This window comes from Ricinus communis, chromosome 7 (genome assembly GCF_019578655.1).
Source record: "Ricinus communis isolate WT05 ecotype wild-type chromosome 7, ASM1957865v1, whole genome shotgun sequence".
NCBI classification, from domain to species: domain Eukaryota; kingdom Viridiplantae; phylum Streptophyta; class Magnoliopsida; order Malpighiales; family Euphorbiaceae; genus Ricinus; species Ricinus communis.
This window is the reverse complement of record NC_063262.1, coordinates 22,049,167-22,064,767: the sequence shown is the minus strand read 5'-3', so window position 1 is coordinate 22,064,767 and position 15,601 is coordinate 22,049,167. Positions and strand designations below refer to the sequence as shown.

Below are 15,601 nucleotides of genomic sequence, written 5' to 3'. Positions count from 1 at the left end.
GAGCCGGGTTTCAATTCTAGCCGCATGATTCTTATTCCCAAGATTGCTAGTGCTATTGATATTACCACTTTTCAGTCAATTGCTCTCACCAATTTTATTTATAAGGTCATCTCCAAGATTTTAGCTGATTGGCTTTCTTCAGTTCTGAGCTGCATTGTTTCACCTCATCAGTTTGGGTTCATTAAGGGCAGGCATATAGAGCATTGCGTTGTTGGCGCTTCAGAATGTGTTAACATCCTAGACAAGTCTAGTCATATGGCTGTTAAAATTGACATCTGAAAAGCGTTTGACACCATGAGTTGGTCTTTCATTCTTGAAGTTCTCCGAGCTGTTGGCTTTACTGATCCTTTCATTAAGTGGATTGTTGCCATTTTCCATTCTGCCAGGCTTTCAATTACTTTAATTGGATCTCCTAAGGGTTATTTCAGTTGTTCGCGTGGGGTTCGTCAGGGAGATCCCCTCTCCCCCTTATTGTTTTTCATTGGTGAAGATTTCTTAAGCAGGTGGATTTCTCATCTTGTTGATTCTGGTCAATTTAGAACAATGTATGCTGGTAATGGTGTTAAGGTGCCATCTCAATTTCTTTATGCGGATGAAATTCTTATTTTTGGAAAAGCCTCGATATCCAATATCAGGCTTCTTGCTCATATTTTTGCGATTTATGGCTCTATGTCCGGTCAGATGGTCAATTGGGAGAAATCTCAAATTTTCTTGGGAGCTCCTATCTGTCAGTGGCGTTCTTCTCAGTTGCCCCAGGTTTCGGATATGAAGCTTGGCTCTCTTCCTTTTACTTATTTGGGTATTCATCTTTTCAAAGGTGCTCCTAAAAGTATCCACCTTCAAAGCATTGCGGATAAAATCTATTCTAAAATGGAGGGATGGAAGGGCTCTCTGTTATCTATGGTAGGCCGGTGTTGTCTAGTTAACTCAGTTATTCAAAGCTCTTTTATTCATAGCTTTATGGTTTATAGATGGGCTTCTAAGCTTCTTTCGAAACTTGAGAAATTTCATTTGGAATGGTTCTTTCGCCAAGAAAAAGGACATTTCTGTTGCTTGGCATTATTGTTGCTCTCCAAGAAATGAAGGTGGTCTTGGCATTAAAAATCTCAAGATTTTGAATTCAGCAATGCTCTATAAGTTTTCTCATTCTTTAATGGAGGATGAGTCATTTGTTTTCTGATTCTTGCGAGCTCGGTTTTTTAATATCAGGAAGCTACCCAGATTGGTTACTTCTTTGGTCTGGTGTTCTATCAAAAATATTCCTGAGCATTTTCATAGTGAGTCCATATGGCTTTTTGGTGAGCGTTCTAATCTCAGTTTATAGCATGACAATTGATTAGGGGATTCTCTAGCTTCTAAACTGAACATTCCCATTCATAGGAGGAAGTTTCTCTCGGGGATTGTTTTTTATTTCTATATTGAGAATGAGTGGCATTTTCCTTCTTATTTCTCTTTGGCATTTCCAGCTATCGTTGATGAAATCCAACGTCTCCACCGTTTCCAATCTTCTGATATGTTGATTTGGACTGTTGCTTCTCATGGGAAAGTTTCCTGTAGGTTGGCTTATGATCATCTTTGGACGCATTATGTCGTGCATTCTTGGTGTAAGCAGATTTGGAAGCATTTCATTCCGCCTTCAAGGTCAGTCTTATGTTGGAAAATTTTCATGATGATCTTCTTCGGCATAAGGGTCTCGTTATCACTTCCTGCTGCCGTTTATGTTTACAAGATTATGAAACGGTGAACCATCTTTTCTCGAATGTCCTTATGCTCGTTCTTTATAGGCTGCTGTTAGTGATGCTTTCATTTTCATTACTCCTACAGCTTTATCTCCTGCAGATTTGTTTGATAAGATTATGAACTTGCGAGCTCCTAAGTGCGTTCTCTTTTACTGTCGACTTTTCTTACTGTTCTTTGGGCGATCTGGTATATGCTTGTAATCAATTAGCCTTTGCTGATGAAAATGTCTCCATTTTTAGTTCTTTGTGCTTTATTTTTAAAGCTGTCAAAGAATGTGAAGTTTTCCACATTGGCAGCTCTTTCAATGTCTCCATCTTCGTTTCTCTTGACTTTGTTTTTCATGAATTCTTTCTTCTTGTATTAATATATTTCTTAGAGGTTTCTTTGTGATGATTGGTGCTAAGGGGGTGCCAATCTAGCCGGAATTCTCGGATGCATTTCTGAAAGATTCCTACTAATTTATGTAATACTAAAATCAGTTAATAAATATTTTTAAAATATTTTTATATTATTATGTTAATAATTAATTTTCTAATTTAAAAATATTATAAATAAATATAAAAATTAAAAATTATATCGATTTTTATCTATAAATTTGATTTACAATTAAAATAACAATGATTTTGTGCAACCATGAGTAAATGATTAGAATGTTTTAAACTTTTAAGACATAAATTTTTGTTGACAGATATCCCTATATTTTTGACATATAATTTTTTTTTATTTTGATATATATATATATTTATTTATTTTGACACATTAAATTTAAATTTATATGTAATTTAATATTTTTTTATTAATTTAATAATACTATATTTCTAATTAAATAATAACTCTAACTCTAAAAAAATAATATTTTAATTACTTATATTAACTAATAAATTAGTATTTTAATGAGATGATGATTCTAATTATTCTAAATTATATCTTTTAACTAATAGTTTAGTTTTTAATTATACAAAAAATGTAATCTAAAAAATAGTAATATTAATTATATTTATAGCATTAATTTATATCATATTAAAAATTAATTAATAAATATTTTTAAAATAATTTTTATATTTTACACTTATTTTTGTTGAAACTAATAAAACTTCAAAATATTAAAAAAATTACTAAGAAATAAATTATTTAGTTTCTTATTACTTTTTAAGATATTATAAAAAATTTATAAAATATTAAAATTCTATTAAATGTTTTCTATAAATTTGATTTATATTATTATTTATAATCAAAATAATTATAATAACCGTGTGATGTACGGTAAATGACTACTATGTATTAAATTTAGAGACATATAACATATATCTCTATATTTGACACATAATTTTTATTTTGACATATATTTTTATTTTTTACAAAAAAAATTTAGATTTATGTATAATTTATTTTTCTAAATAAATAATAACTTTAATTTTGAAAACAGTATTTGAATTATATTTTAATGTTATCTAAATTTAAAGATAATTTTTTTATTTTTTAAATTAATAAATTAACTTTTTAATTATATAGTAATTTTAAATACAAAATAATAATATCGATTATTTTTGTAGTATTAATTTATATAATACTAAAATCAGCTAATAAATATTTCTAAATAATTTTAATATTATTACTGAAACCAACAAAATTTTAAAATATAAAAGGAACTTTAGAAAAATGAAAAATTCTAATTTGTTTTAATATATGAATTATTTATATATAAAACTTAGCTAATACAAGATTGAGTATAAATAATAACCATTTAATAATATAATTGATAATTATATAATACCATATAAAATGAAATTTTATAATCATTTAACTAATTTATTAATTATAATTCTCAAAACTGAGACTAAAATATAGTTAACACTTTTCATAATTAGAATTATTATTTAATTAAAATAATAAAATTAAATTATTATTTAATTAAAATCTAAATTAATGTATTAATATAATAATCTAATAAAGAATAACTATAAATACAAAAATTATAGAGATATAGTGTCTACAAATCAATTTATATCAGAATTATGACGTGGCAGCTTTCTAAATATATATATACTATATAAATATAATTTAATATAAGAAAACTTTTTTTGACAGAAATTTTAGAAAAGAATTTATATATGGAAAAGAATGATTAAAGTATCCCTCTAGACAACCATGGGATTAATTGCAAGACAACGGCAGAAAATAAAATATCACGTGGACTATTCTCACCCTCACAACGTACTCTCTGGACCCCACACTCACATACTCTCTTCCCTATCTCTCTGCGATTCCAAATGCGTTTCTTCTACATTTTCACCAGGAGCACAAACACAAGAAATCCGCACATACCCAAGAAATGGAAGAGGTTTCAACAGGAGCAATAGTCCCGGCAGTGAAGCTAGAGCCAAGGCCATCTTCTTCCTCCGTCGCCGTCGCCGCAGCAGTTTCGTCGGAGCCTGCCGCGGCGGAGGAGGAGGAGGCGGGGTTGTCGGAGTTGGAAAAGGATTTCTTGTGTCCGATTTGTATGCAAATAATAAAAGACGCGTTTCTAACAGCTTGTGGACATAGTTTTTGTTATATGTGTATTATTACTCATCTTCGTAACAAAAGTGATTGCCCTTGCTGTACTCATTATCTCACTACCAATCAGCTCTTCCCTAATTTCTTGCTCCAGAAGGTTTGATTATTGTTATTCTTTCATTTTATTTTGTTGTGTGAATTGAAAATTTCGAAATTGCTTTACTTGGAAAATGCAGCTTCTTGTTGTTGTTGTAATACGGTTTCTCTGTACTACATTATTGTAGCTATTAAAGAAGGCTTCTGCTCGTCAAACTTCGAAAACTGCATCTCCTGTTGAGCATTTTCGCCACGCATTACAACAGGTCAGTTGTTGAAGATTATAACTGTGTTTGGGAAGTCTAAAAGTTCAAGCATGCAAATAAAATATGGTTTGTTCTTTGGTTTGTTGAAATTAAATTCTTTCTACTGAGAAAAAAGAAGAAGAAGGAGAAGAAAAGGACATAATCTTGAAAGAAATTGATTCAATTGAACCCTATTATTTTTGCTCCAAAAGAACTTATGAGATTGTAGTCTTTTACATAGAGTTTGTTGTTCTTAAGGTCATTTGGCTAATTAAAGCAAAGCAGTTTTATTTAAAATGTGTTTGGATCGAATGCTTGTAAATGAAGCTTTGACTTTTGGCTTAAGTGAAATATAGACCAAGTTATTGATGCTTGTGAGGAAGTCTGCAAGGATTCAAGTTTAGAGAGATTTTGTTTTAAATTCAAAATAACCACATGAACTTATGGTTGTTTAAATGAAGTTAGGCTAGATACAAAGTGACATACTGACGCAGTTACTAGTAAGATTAGTTGTTCTGTTGAATATTTTAATGTGACACATTCTTGTGATCACTAGTCAGGGCTGTGAAATTTCAATTAAGGAGCTGGACACCCTCATGTCGATGCTTTCCGAGAAGAAGAGAAAAATGGAGCAGGAAGAAGCTGAGAGGAATATGCAAATATTGCTAGACTTCTTACATTACTTACGAAAGCAAAAAGTTGATGAATTAAATGAGGTATGTTTGCTATGCGTTTGGACCCATTTTACCATTCCTTTTTCCCAAACAAACAATTATACTTATACATCATAATCATCTATTCCTGCTAGATGAAGTCTTAGTTGCTTAATTTTGCATTCCCATTTCTGTATTATTGGTTTTGTTAACTGATGCATGATTCATTTAATGAGTTGCATAATTGCGAAATATTTCTTTACCTTTTATAGGTACGGACTGATCTCCAGTTTATTAAGGAGGACATAGAGGCAGTAGAGAAACATAGAATTGAGTTATATCATGCTAGGGATAGATATTCTATGAAATTGAGGATGCTTGGAGATGATCCCAATGCGAGAAAACCTTGGTCTCCAACAATAGAGAAGAGCAACGGCGGTGTGATTAGCAATGCTTTTAATGTAAGAGGAGGAATGATTACAGGGAACCTTCCAACCAAGAAAATGGATGGTAAGGCTCAAGTAAGCTCTCATGGGCTTCAAAGAAAGGATTCGTTAAGTGGGTCTGACTCTCAATTTAATCATTCTGGGTTATCTGTTGTAAGGAAAAAGCGAGTCCATGCACAGGTTTGTAGTCCTTCAACGGAAACTTTGCAGAGTTATATTCATTAGTGTCAATTTGAAAATTCATGTTTTCCATATATCCTGGTTGAGAGGAAGGGGTCTACCGTTACCTTGATTAGTGTTAAATATTTAAAAATTGGAAAATGAGGAGCTAGGTCCTTTTGTTTTTATCCTTCTTCCTTGCATGTAGACTGATTCCTATCTTCCATTTGTGCCTGCAGTTTAATGACCTACAAGAGTGTTACCTACAAAAGCGTCGTCAGATGGCTAACCAACTGCATAACCAGCAAGACAAGGATAAAAATGTCATGCATAGGGAGGGATATAGTACAGGTCTTTTGGATTTTCAATCTGTCCTTAGTACCTTCACTCAGTACAGGTATAAATATCATTCTTTGTTCCCTCTGATATTTGTAAATTGGTAATTTTTTTTGGAAATTACTGTTTAGTACTGATTTATATCAATTTTTCCTTGTTTTATTTTTAAACAGTCGGTTAAGGGTCATTGCTGAGCTCAGACATGGTGATATATTCCACTCAGCCAATATAGTGTCAAGGTGAGCTAACTGTTTTTTGCATAATAGAATATTATTATTTTTGGATAAATTTGAGAGGAATCTTTCATTACTTAAAGCTGTATAGAAGTAAATTTCATTTATAAATTAGTCATGAAAGGGTATTTTTCCCCAATAAAATATCATTTGTCTTTATCAATATCATCATTAATTGGCCATTGGTATAACATACAAATCCACACAAAAGCTTAAGAAGCTTTGTTTTATTCCCTACATTATCAGTTAGTTTATTTGATTTTTTAACATCTTCTCTCCAATTCTCCTGGCTCATATAATATAGAAGTGAAACATTGCTAATACTAAAATCTTTGAATGGCCAATCCTGTTTGAATCTAGCATTTGTTTATTTTCTGATGACCGTATACTGCATTCCCCCTCCTCCACACAAATAGTAATTATAAAAGAAAACCTCTACTGGAAGGTTCTATGCCGGTGCTTAGTTCTATATATCAGTTAAAAGGTAAATCTGCTCATCTGCTCGAAATGTTGGATTGCAGCATAGAATTTGACCGAGATGATGAATTGTTTGCTACTGCTGGAGTCTCGAGGAGAATCAAAGTTTTTGACTTCTCCACAGTAAGATATTAATTTCAATTCCTTTTACTTTATCACACTTTATACTGGATGATGCATAAAATACAAAGACAGAAGTCTTGGCCAACTGTTGGACTGATATTTTCATACACTTTAATTGTCATCCCCCAATACCTTGAAGTAAAATATGATTGGTACTGTTAGAAGTTGTATTTATCCCACATCTATTTGTTACTGGGCTGTTATAGTGTATATAAGTGAATTGGGCACCCTCTTCTTTTGAGCTAGCTTTTGAAAATGAGTTCTACCCAATCACATTTATCATGGTATTAGAGCTGCCCTTTTGTCTGCGATGATGGGTTTGGACTCAGCCCTTTGCATGTCACGCTAAGCGTGAGGGAGGGTGTTAGAAGTTGTATTTACCTCACATCGCTTGGTTACTGGGCTGTTATAATGTATATAAGTGGATTGGACACCCTCTTTCTTTGAGCTAGCTTTTGTGAATGAGTTCTACCCAAGCCCATTTCTTAGGTACCATCATCAAATAGAGAATAGTCTAGCTTTACTTTCTCTCAAAACTCTTTGATTTCATTGTTTTCTTGGATGTGCATATGGTGGGTTTAGTGAAAGGATAAATATGATTCTTTTATTTTTTTCAGATGTTTCTTTATCTTTGTCTATGCTATTGCTTGCCAGGTTCTGAATGACCCTGCAGATGTGCATTGCCCTGTTGAGGAGATGTCAACACGTTCTAAACTTAGTTGCTTGAGTTGGAACAAGTATGCTAAGAATCAGATAGCTAGTAGTGATTATGAAGGAATAGTTACTGTTTGGGACGTGACAACCAGGCAGGTACTGATTGAATTATCATGGTTCTTTTAAGTTGTTCCTTTGTATTCATTTAAATTTTTTTCCAATTCTGTTCTATACATCCAAATATATAGCTTTTGGATATGTTTTCACAGTTTGTTTTAAATCATGCATAACCCTTTCTGCAGAGTGTGATGGAATATGAAGAGCATGAAAAACGTGCATGGAGTGTTGATTTTTCTCGTACAGAGCCCTCAATGCTTGTATCGGGCAGTGATGATTGTAAGGTATGGTAAAATTTCTTTTTTATCTTCAACTAAGTCACCTTCTTAGTTACTTGAAAAGGCATGATATTAATAACCGATGGTGCTGGTGTTATATCTGCTTTACCATATATTCTGCAGTGCTGGAATTTTTGTGTGGTTTTGGCCTAAGGTTGGGTTACTTATGCTTGTCCCCTATGGCTGTCATACTTGCTTCTTCTTTTTTTTTTTTTTTCACCCCAATAGCTGTTATAAATAATATTACTTTCAAGTGGTATGCCTCTTGCTCAGTGTTTGTGAACTCTGTGAAATGCCTACGCGAGTTACAAATCAAATCTGAAAGCACTGGACAAAATATGACTGCCAATCTATTGCTGCTGGGAAAGTCATACTGGGCTTACTAGCAATGCTGACCTGCTTCTCTTCTATGTGAAATTATGGAGTTTCAGTTTTCCTTTTTCTTTTTTTCCCCCTCTCTATTACATAAGAAATATATGGAAAATATGGTTTTTGTATAACACCAATTCAGTCATGTAAATTTGTAATCCTGGTATCATTATCACTGTTGAACATGTCTAACCCTGTTATCATGATGAATTTAGAGTGTTTGGATATGTGATTTTTGTTTGCATTAATTAAATGGATTTGAAGGGTTGGTGAATATAGAAAGTATGTAATTATGTCTTTGTATATTTTCAAGATAACTATGCAAATCCATTTTGTTAGAGTGGAATCTTTAGCAAATATTTTGATTGTGGCACATGTCTAGTTGTAGCTTCATACCACTCTCTCTGTGCTTCTTTTTCTTTTTTCTTTTTCTTTTTTTTTTTTTTTTTTTTCTTTTCAGCATTTGGCCAGTCCATTTTAGCTGACTATATTTGTGCCTTTGCTTTATGAAATAATCAGGTCAAAGTTTGGTGCACGAATCAGGAAGCTAGTGTTCTCAACATTGACATGAAAGCAAATATTTGTTGTGTCAAGTATAATCCTGGATCTAGCAATTACATTGCGGTATGTTCTCTCAGTAACATTATGGATTCACTGTATAACATTAACTTGCCTTCTGGGAAGCCAACTTAATCCTGTACCTTGTATTGCTTGTAAAATGATTTGATAGGCTACTGTGCCTAAGAGTTAACACTTAGCTCTGATGCTCTGAGTAAACTCTAAGCATAGAAACAAGATGTTATCCTCTCTGGAGTCCTCATTTGGGTTTGTTTGGTGATTGGGAATGCACTCTTTGGTTTTGCCCATCCTTTGTAGAACCTGTAATGGAGTTAGATGGGCCTGGTAGCTATAGAACTATAGAAACTCAAGGAGGAAGTACATACATGATGCCATATTGAAAGGCAATGTTGGTTTGATCAACTGTATTTGATGTGAATTTTCATTAGTATAACTTATCATATATCATCATTAAGACCTTGATAACATGTGGCCTCACCCAATGTTATGGCAAGATTTTAGTGTAGTACATGTAGCCCTAAAGTGAAAATTCTTCTCACCTTTTCTGCAGGTTGGTTCAGCAGACCACCATATCCATTACTATGACTTGAGAAATGTTAGCCATCCGCTCCATGTATTCAGTGGGCATAGGAAAGCAGTATCATATGTCAAATTCTTGTCTAACAGTGAGCTTGCTTCGGCGTCTACAGACAGTACTTTACGATTATGGGATGTGAAGGAGAATCTGCCTGTAAGTAATATGTTTGAGGAAGCAGATTGGATGGGCATTTCTATATTTTTATGCTTGATATTATGTCTTAGCCCCAAATGACCAGCATTATGCATCCTATAGCTCTCAAATAACTGAATAATATTGAAGCAGACTTTTCAATTTTCAGATTTTGATGTTAAATAATAATTTTATTTTATATTCTATATAAAATCTGTATATAGATTATTATATTATATGAAAAGAAATTGTGTCCAATAGGATTTGAACCTATACCAACGGTTTAGAAGACCTCTTTCCCATCCATTAGATAATGGAGACTTTTCTATTCCATTCTGATTTTTTTCTTTTTTCTTTTTCTATTTCATAGTTTTTCATATTTTTTTTTCATAAAAAGAAGAATATGCAAGACAATTTTTAGGAAATAACGATTTTTTTATTAAAAAAGAACTAAATGTAAGATGGTGCATGAAATTGAGAACAAGACTACAAAGGATATTCTGAACCTGTCTTATTCTGCTATTATGTTCTTAACACCCTAGTAAGGGGATTTATTATCATTATTCTTTTACCTTTTTTATGGTGGTTAATCTGGAGTTTCATCAGCATCATTTATACTCTTTTTGTCTCAAATAATACATTTGGAAGAAGTTAATAACCCTGTTGATTTGCTTTATGTTTCTGATGTTTCAGGTTCGTACATTCAGAGGCCACACAAATGAGAAAAATTTTGTGGGTCTATCTGTCAATCGTGATTACATTGCATGTGGGAGTGAAACAAATGAAGTGTATGTCTACCACAAGGTTAGCTACACACAACTTTGACCTCTACACATTCACAAGTTCTCCTTTTACAAGATAATTCAAGTGAAGTTCTTTAAATTTACTTTCAGGAAATTTCAAGACCTGTGACATGGCATAGATTTGGTTCACCGGAAATGGACGATGCTGATGAGGATGCAGGATCGTACTTCATTAGTGCTGTCTGCTGGAAGAGTGATAGTCCGACAATGCTAACAGCAAATAGCCAGGGTACAATAAAAGTATTAGTTCTTGCAGCTTAAGTAAATGATAAAAAGTAGAAGAGAAAAAAGAAAACAAGAGAAAGAAAAATGAAATGAATGTGTTGAAAGTACCTAGTGGTGTATTATATAGGTGATTGGGTTTTTGTCTTGTATATATCATTGAAATGTCAATTGGGCGGTTAGGGAGCCTGTGGTTCTTCAATTCCTTTCTTCTTTTCTTCTTTTTTCCGGCTGATAATAGTACAAGCTTTTTCGCATCAAATGTAGTCACATGTTTGCTATTGCACTCAAAATTCTATATATAGTAGGTATGAATTTCAGGGAAGTCGGATTCTAGTCTTGCTTCGGCACCTTACAATCTGAAATACTTTGATCTCTGAAAAACTATGGGCTTTTCTACCTTTCATATCTACAGACTCGTTAATGGATTTTGTCACATATCTGACCAGTGTCTTGCTCAAAACATCAAAGCTCGACCCAAGAGGAATTGGCAATTGTGAGAAACGTTTCACAGTTGCTCCCCAGCTTCATATGGGAGAACTTATAATTGGGCTGATATATGAAGGGCTTTAGCATAAAAGTTATGAGCTGTTGCAAGTTTTCTGGCAAGACTGTTTATAATGTAGTTGGCATTGATGAACTTTTTCTTAGGAACATTTAAAATGATGCAGACAGCAGGGTTTATCCGTACAGGAAATTTAACTTACCTTTAAACTTATTTCTATTAGCTTGTAAAATACACAATAAAAATTGTATGTTTCTATAATAGAATACCAGAGAGGAGAAGTAACTTTTCCATTTTGGTATGGAGAGTAAGAGTAGCACGTGCACTGATGGATGGAATTCTCTTTTATTTGAGGAAAAATTCTTATCTAATTTAATATATATATAGCTAACAGGATAGTAACATATGTTTTATATATTTTGATATTAAATAATTGATATATATTTTATTATTTAAAATTAATAAATATATATATTAATCATCTATTATAAATGAAAACATGCACCATCCATAAGGAAAGAAAAGTGAACCTCCTGCTTGCAAATATGTGTCATGTGTAGCCTTTAGTTCTTATTAACAAAGGTCACGTGATATTACAGTCACGAAACTCTAATGCAGAACCCTAAAATACAAATCTAATCTAATCCATTTCAGTGTGGCTCGTCGAGTTCCTAAAACAGAAAAAATCGGACCTTTTTCTCCTTCGTGAACTTTATAGCTTTAGATGATAATTAAATCCTGAAAGTGAAGTGAAGACATGAAAAAAATGGTACAAATGCCGCATCAGGAAAACACCACTTCTCCAAATTTTGGTGGGTACGAAATGTCACTTAAAAAGTTACTATATTTTCTCTATTTTAGTTTGCATCTCCATTACATAATTTTAGATACTGACAATGAAGAATAAAAATATGTTAACCAAAATAGCATTGTACAACAAACTGGTTAAGGTATCCATACAAGCTATGTCTGCTTCATACATGTATTGTATATACAACGTATTCTTCAACAAATTAAAAACAAGAAAACAAGAAACATAAGAATGAAAACTACTTCGACATATACAACATGAGAACACACCTAAAAGTGCTCGATGTCAAGGATATAGCTCAGGAGGGATAGAAAGGGAGGAAGAACTTCCAGAATTCAAGATAGGTTTTTCATTTTTGGGTCCTCTTGAAGAATGGAAAAGACGACTTTGACTAGAAATGTCAGTTTCTCGGACTTGCAAGGTCAAGAAAACTTGAGCCGCCTTTGTATAGTTGGAAGAAGGAGGAAGAAGAAATAAGAAGGATAAGCTCAGGAGAGATACCGCCATGCCCTCTACAACATTAAATTACTGGAGTTTGTTGCTGTATGACATAGACCAAAGTCAATGACCATGGCTCCAAACACAGGTTTCTTAGCAACTTGGAGAGCCATGGTTGAAACCAGAGAACAAGGAAGATAACAAGAGGTCATGTTGAGGTTTGACCTTTGTGTTATGAAAGAAAGATAAGGAATGTCATATGGATGGTCCTATTTATATATACAGATGAAAATGAGGTTTCAGCATGAAATAAAGGCCGAGGGTACAATTGGGTGTTTCAAAAACAGATGGGATTGATGTGTCATTTTCTGTAAAGAAAGAGACAGTAAGAATAATAGCAATTTGTCTCTTGAATTGATATCCATAGCAAACTTATTCATTTCCAGGCTGGGGCAAGATTTTTTTCCCTGTTTGCAATAACCATTAGGGCTTCTTGAAAATATTCTTGCATACAGAAGTCAAAACAACCTTTTTCTTTTTTACATTTCTTTAACTAGTAGTTGTGCTATTTGTCCAATGATCTAATGCATTTTCAACAGTCATGTGAGTATGAGAATTTAAACCCTAATACTTCTTTTTTTTTTTTTTTTTTTTTTGCTTTTTCAAAAAGCTTTGAACTGAAAGGTGAGTCCCAACAAAAAGAAAGAAAGAAAGAAAAGAAATATCTTTATGATACTGTAATAGAGTGCACTATGAGTTTTTGGGTACTTAATTTTGGTTTGTAAATTTGTAGTAGCAAACTAAAGAATAAATTTAACGCTGGTGCTTGCAAGAAATTTAACAGATTAAGTACAGATATTCAAGAGGAGATTCTCATTCTCAATCCATATAATATTTACTCAGTACTCTATTATGATTAGGTTCAACCACCCAAGTAATAAGTTCATTTTGCTGAAAGAGCATAGTTTTTCTGAAAAAATAAACAGAGAGGGCAAAAATCTGATGGTACAATATATGAGCTGCTTATGATTTATGTGAAGTTCTATTGCATATTATATATATATATATATATATATATATATATAGTGGTCCCCTGTAAAGGGTGCAAGTCAAAGTTTTGCCCTAATGCAGTAATTCTCTCCCTCTCTCTTCCTGTCATCATGGCATATCCAACTTGAAACAAAAAAAAAAGAAAAAAAGTAAAAATAGAATTGATGTAGGAGCAGTGTAAGAGAGGAAGGAAGGAAGGGGTGGTGCATTTAACAAGTGCTCATAATCATAATAACACAGAGGCTAAGCAATTGGCCCTTTGACCACTGAAGATACTACCTCTGCACACCATCTATTCCTAATTAAGCAAACGCCTTAAATGCAGCAGAAGAAAAAAACCCATATCACTCTCTCTCTCCCTCTATCTCCACTGCATAAGAGAAGAGAGGGGAAACAAATTATAAAAAAAAAAAAAACACAGCAGGAAAGAGAAATAACATAAACAGGACCCTAGAAATTTAACAAGAAAAGGGCTATGTTTTTTTTTGTTTTTTTGGTTTCTTACAAGTTTAATGTTGTAGTATCTGTATCCATTGTGCAGCCCTTTTCCTTTTTGTCTCTGTTTGTCATTGTTCTGAATTCCTACAAAACAGAATCACAATGCCCTAATTCTCATGTCGTATGTAATTATTATTCACTGCTCTCTCTGCATTGTCTAGTCAATCTCATATGGTCCTCTTATTTATTACTCACTTCTTCCTTTCTGTTTTTTTCTTTTTCTTTTTTACTTGTTTTCTTTTCTTTTTTCACTAATGCAGTGTAAATGCATGAGCCTTTGGTTACTCTGAACAAGTCCAGTGAATGTTTGCCTTGCCTCTTTCTGTCAATGAAAATTGCTTGTACACTCTCTGTGTATGTCATTACCTATTTCATTAAGTAATAGAAAATTAAATAATATATTTATTAATTTTAAATAATTAAACATATATTAATCAAAATATCTTTGCAAATTTACATCTTGTATATATAGATAAATTTTCTAACAGAAAATATTTAAAAAATCATTTTATTTAGGAAAAATTATGGGATTGTACAAGCATGCTCATATTATGCGAATAATTATATAATGGCAAGCTGGCAGATCCTACCAACCTTACTTCTAGGGTAATGTTTGGCCCTAAAGACAGGATCCATTAATGTAACCATTCAATGTGTTAAAATCTTGTAGAAAACCAATTTGAAAAAGTTACCAATACCTATTAATTTACTAATTCTAAACCAGAAAAAACCTAGCCCTTTTTCTTTTTTCTATCTTATTACTTCTTACTTATCATAATAATATTATTTTTTTGGTCCCCTAATAATCACTTTTAAATTGTTAATAATTATTTTTTTCTTATTTTATATTAGTTAATATTAATAATTAAATTTTAGTTAGTTTTAATAATTTATAAAATTTTATTATAGTAGCGTTGAGTTATCCTTTTATTCAAGTCGTGATGGAATTGTGAAGTTTTTTCTAAATGAAAATAGTAAAGAAAATGAAGAAATTCAATACGACGTTCAATTGGTGTTGTAAGTCGATACATGGCTTATTGCTACTGAATGGAACATACTTCTTGTATAATTGCAATATATTGCGCCATCAATATATGATTGTTATAAGTAGATTTTTTTCTTTGTATATATTTTATAATATTTTTTATATATACATTTTGATATTTGATATTTATTTTATTTTTAATATTACATGTAGTTATTAATTTTTATAATGTAATATTTATATTTAAAAAGATTATAAAAAAAGGTTAGAGTTAGTGAATGTTATATTCAAATTTTATTATCGGATTGGTAACTTGGACGTGAGAATACTTACATTTCAAGAAAAGAAATTCTTTTAAGACTATCTAGTTTTTCATGCACATAAATTTTAATATATTGACTCATTATTATTTATATATTTAAATGAAATAGTTATTATATTTAAATTAAAAATTATTAATACTAAAATAACATAAATACATTCCCCGATATAGCAGTAAAAGCAAGACGTGTATCCCCAAAACAGGGCCGCTCGACTCACACTTACTATTATTAGTTTAAAATATTTTTAGTTTTTCTT

General features: G+C 32.0%; 1 protein-coding gene across 1 annotated transcript; it reads left to right on the top strand.

Annotated features, from left to right (window-relative positions):
* Nucleotides 1-3,911: 3,911 nt before the first annotated feature.
* Nucleotides 3,912-11,060, top strand: LOC8266405 (E3 ubiquitin-protein ligase COP1). Its single transcript, XM_002534081.4, has 13 exons — nucleotides 3,912-4,393; nucleotides 4,521-4,598; nucleotides 5,138-5,293; nucleotides 5,503-5,856; nucleotides 6,075-6,232; nucleotides 6,345-6,410; nucleotides 6,926-7,004; nucleotides 7,659-7,814; nucleotides 7,961-8,059; nucleotides 8,942-9,046; nucleotides 9,552-9,731; nucleotides 10,404-10,514; nucleotides 10,604-11,060. The coding sequence occupies exons 1-13, from the start codon at nucleotides 4,073-4,075 to the stop codon at nucleotides 10,772-10,774; spliced, it is 2,034 nt and encodes a 677-aa protein (XP_002534127.2). The 5' UTR covers nucleotides 3,912-4,072; the 3' UTR covers nucleotides 10,775-11,060.
* Nucleotides 11,061-15,601: the final 4,541 nt, after the last annotated feature.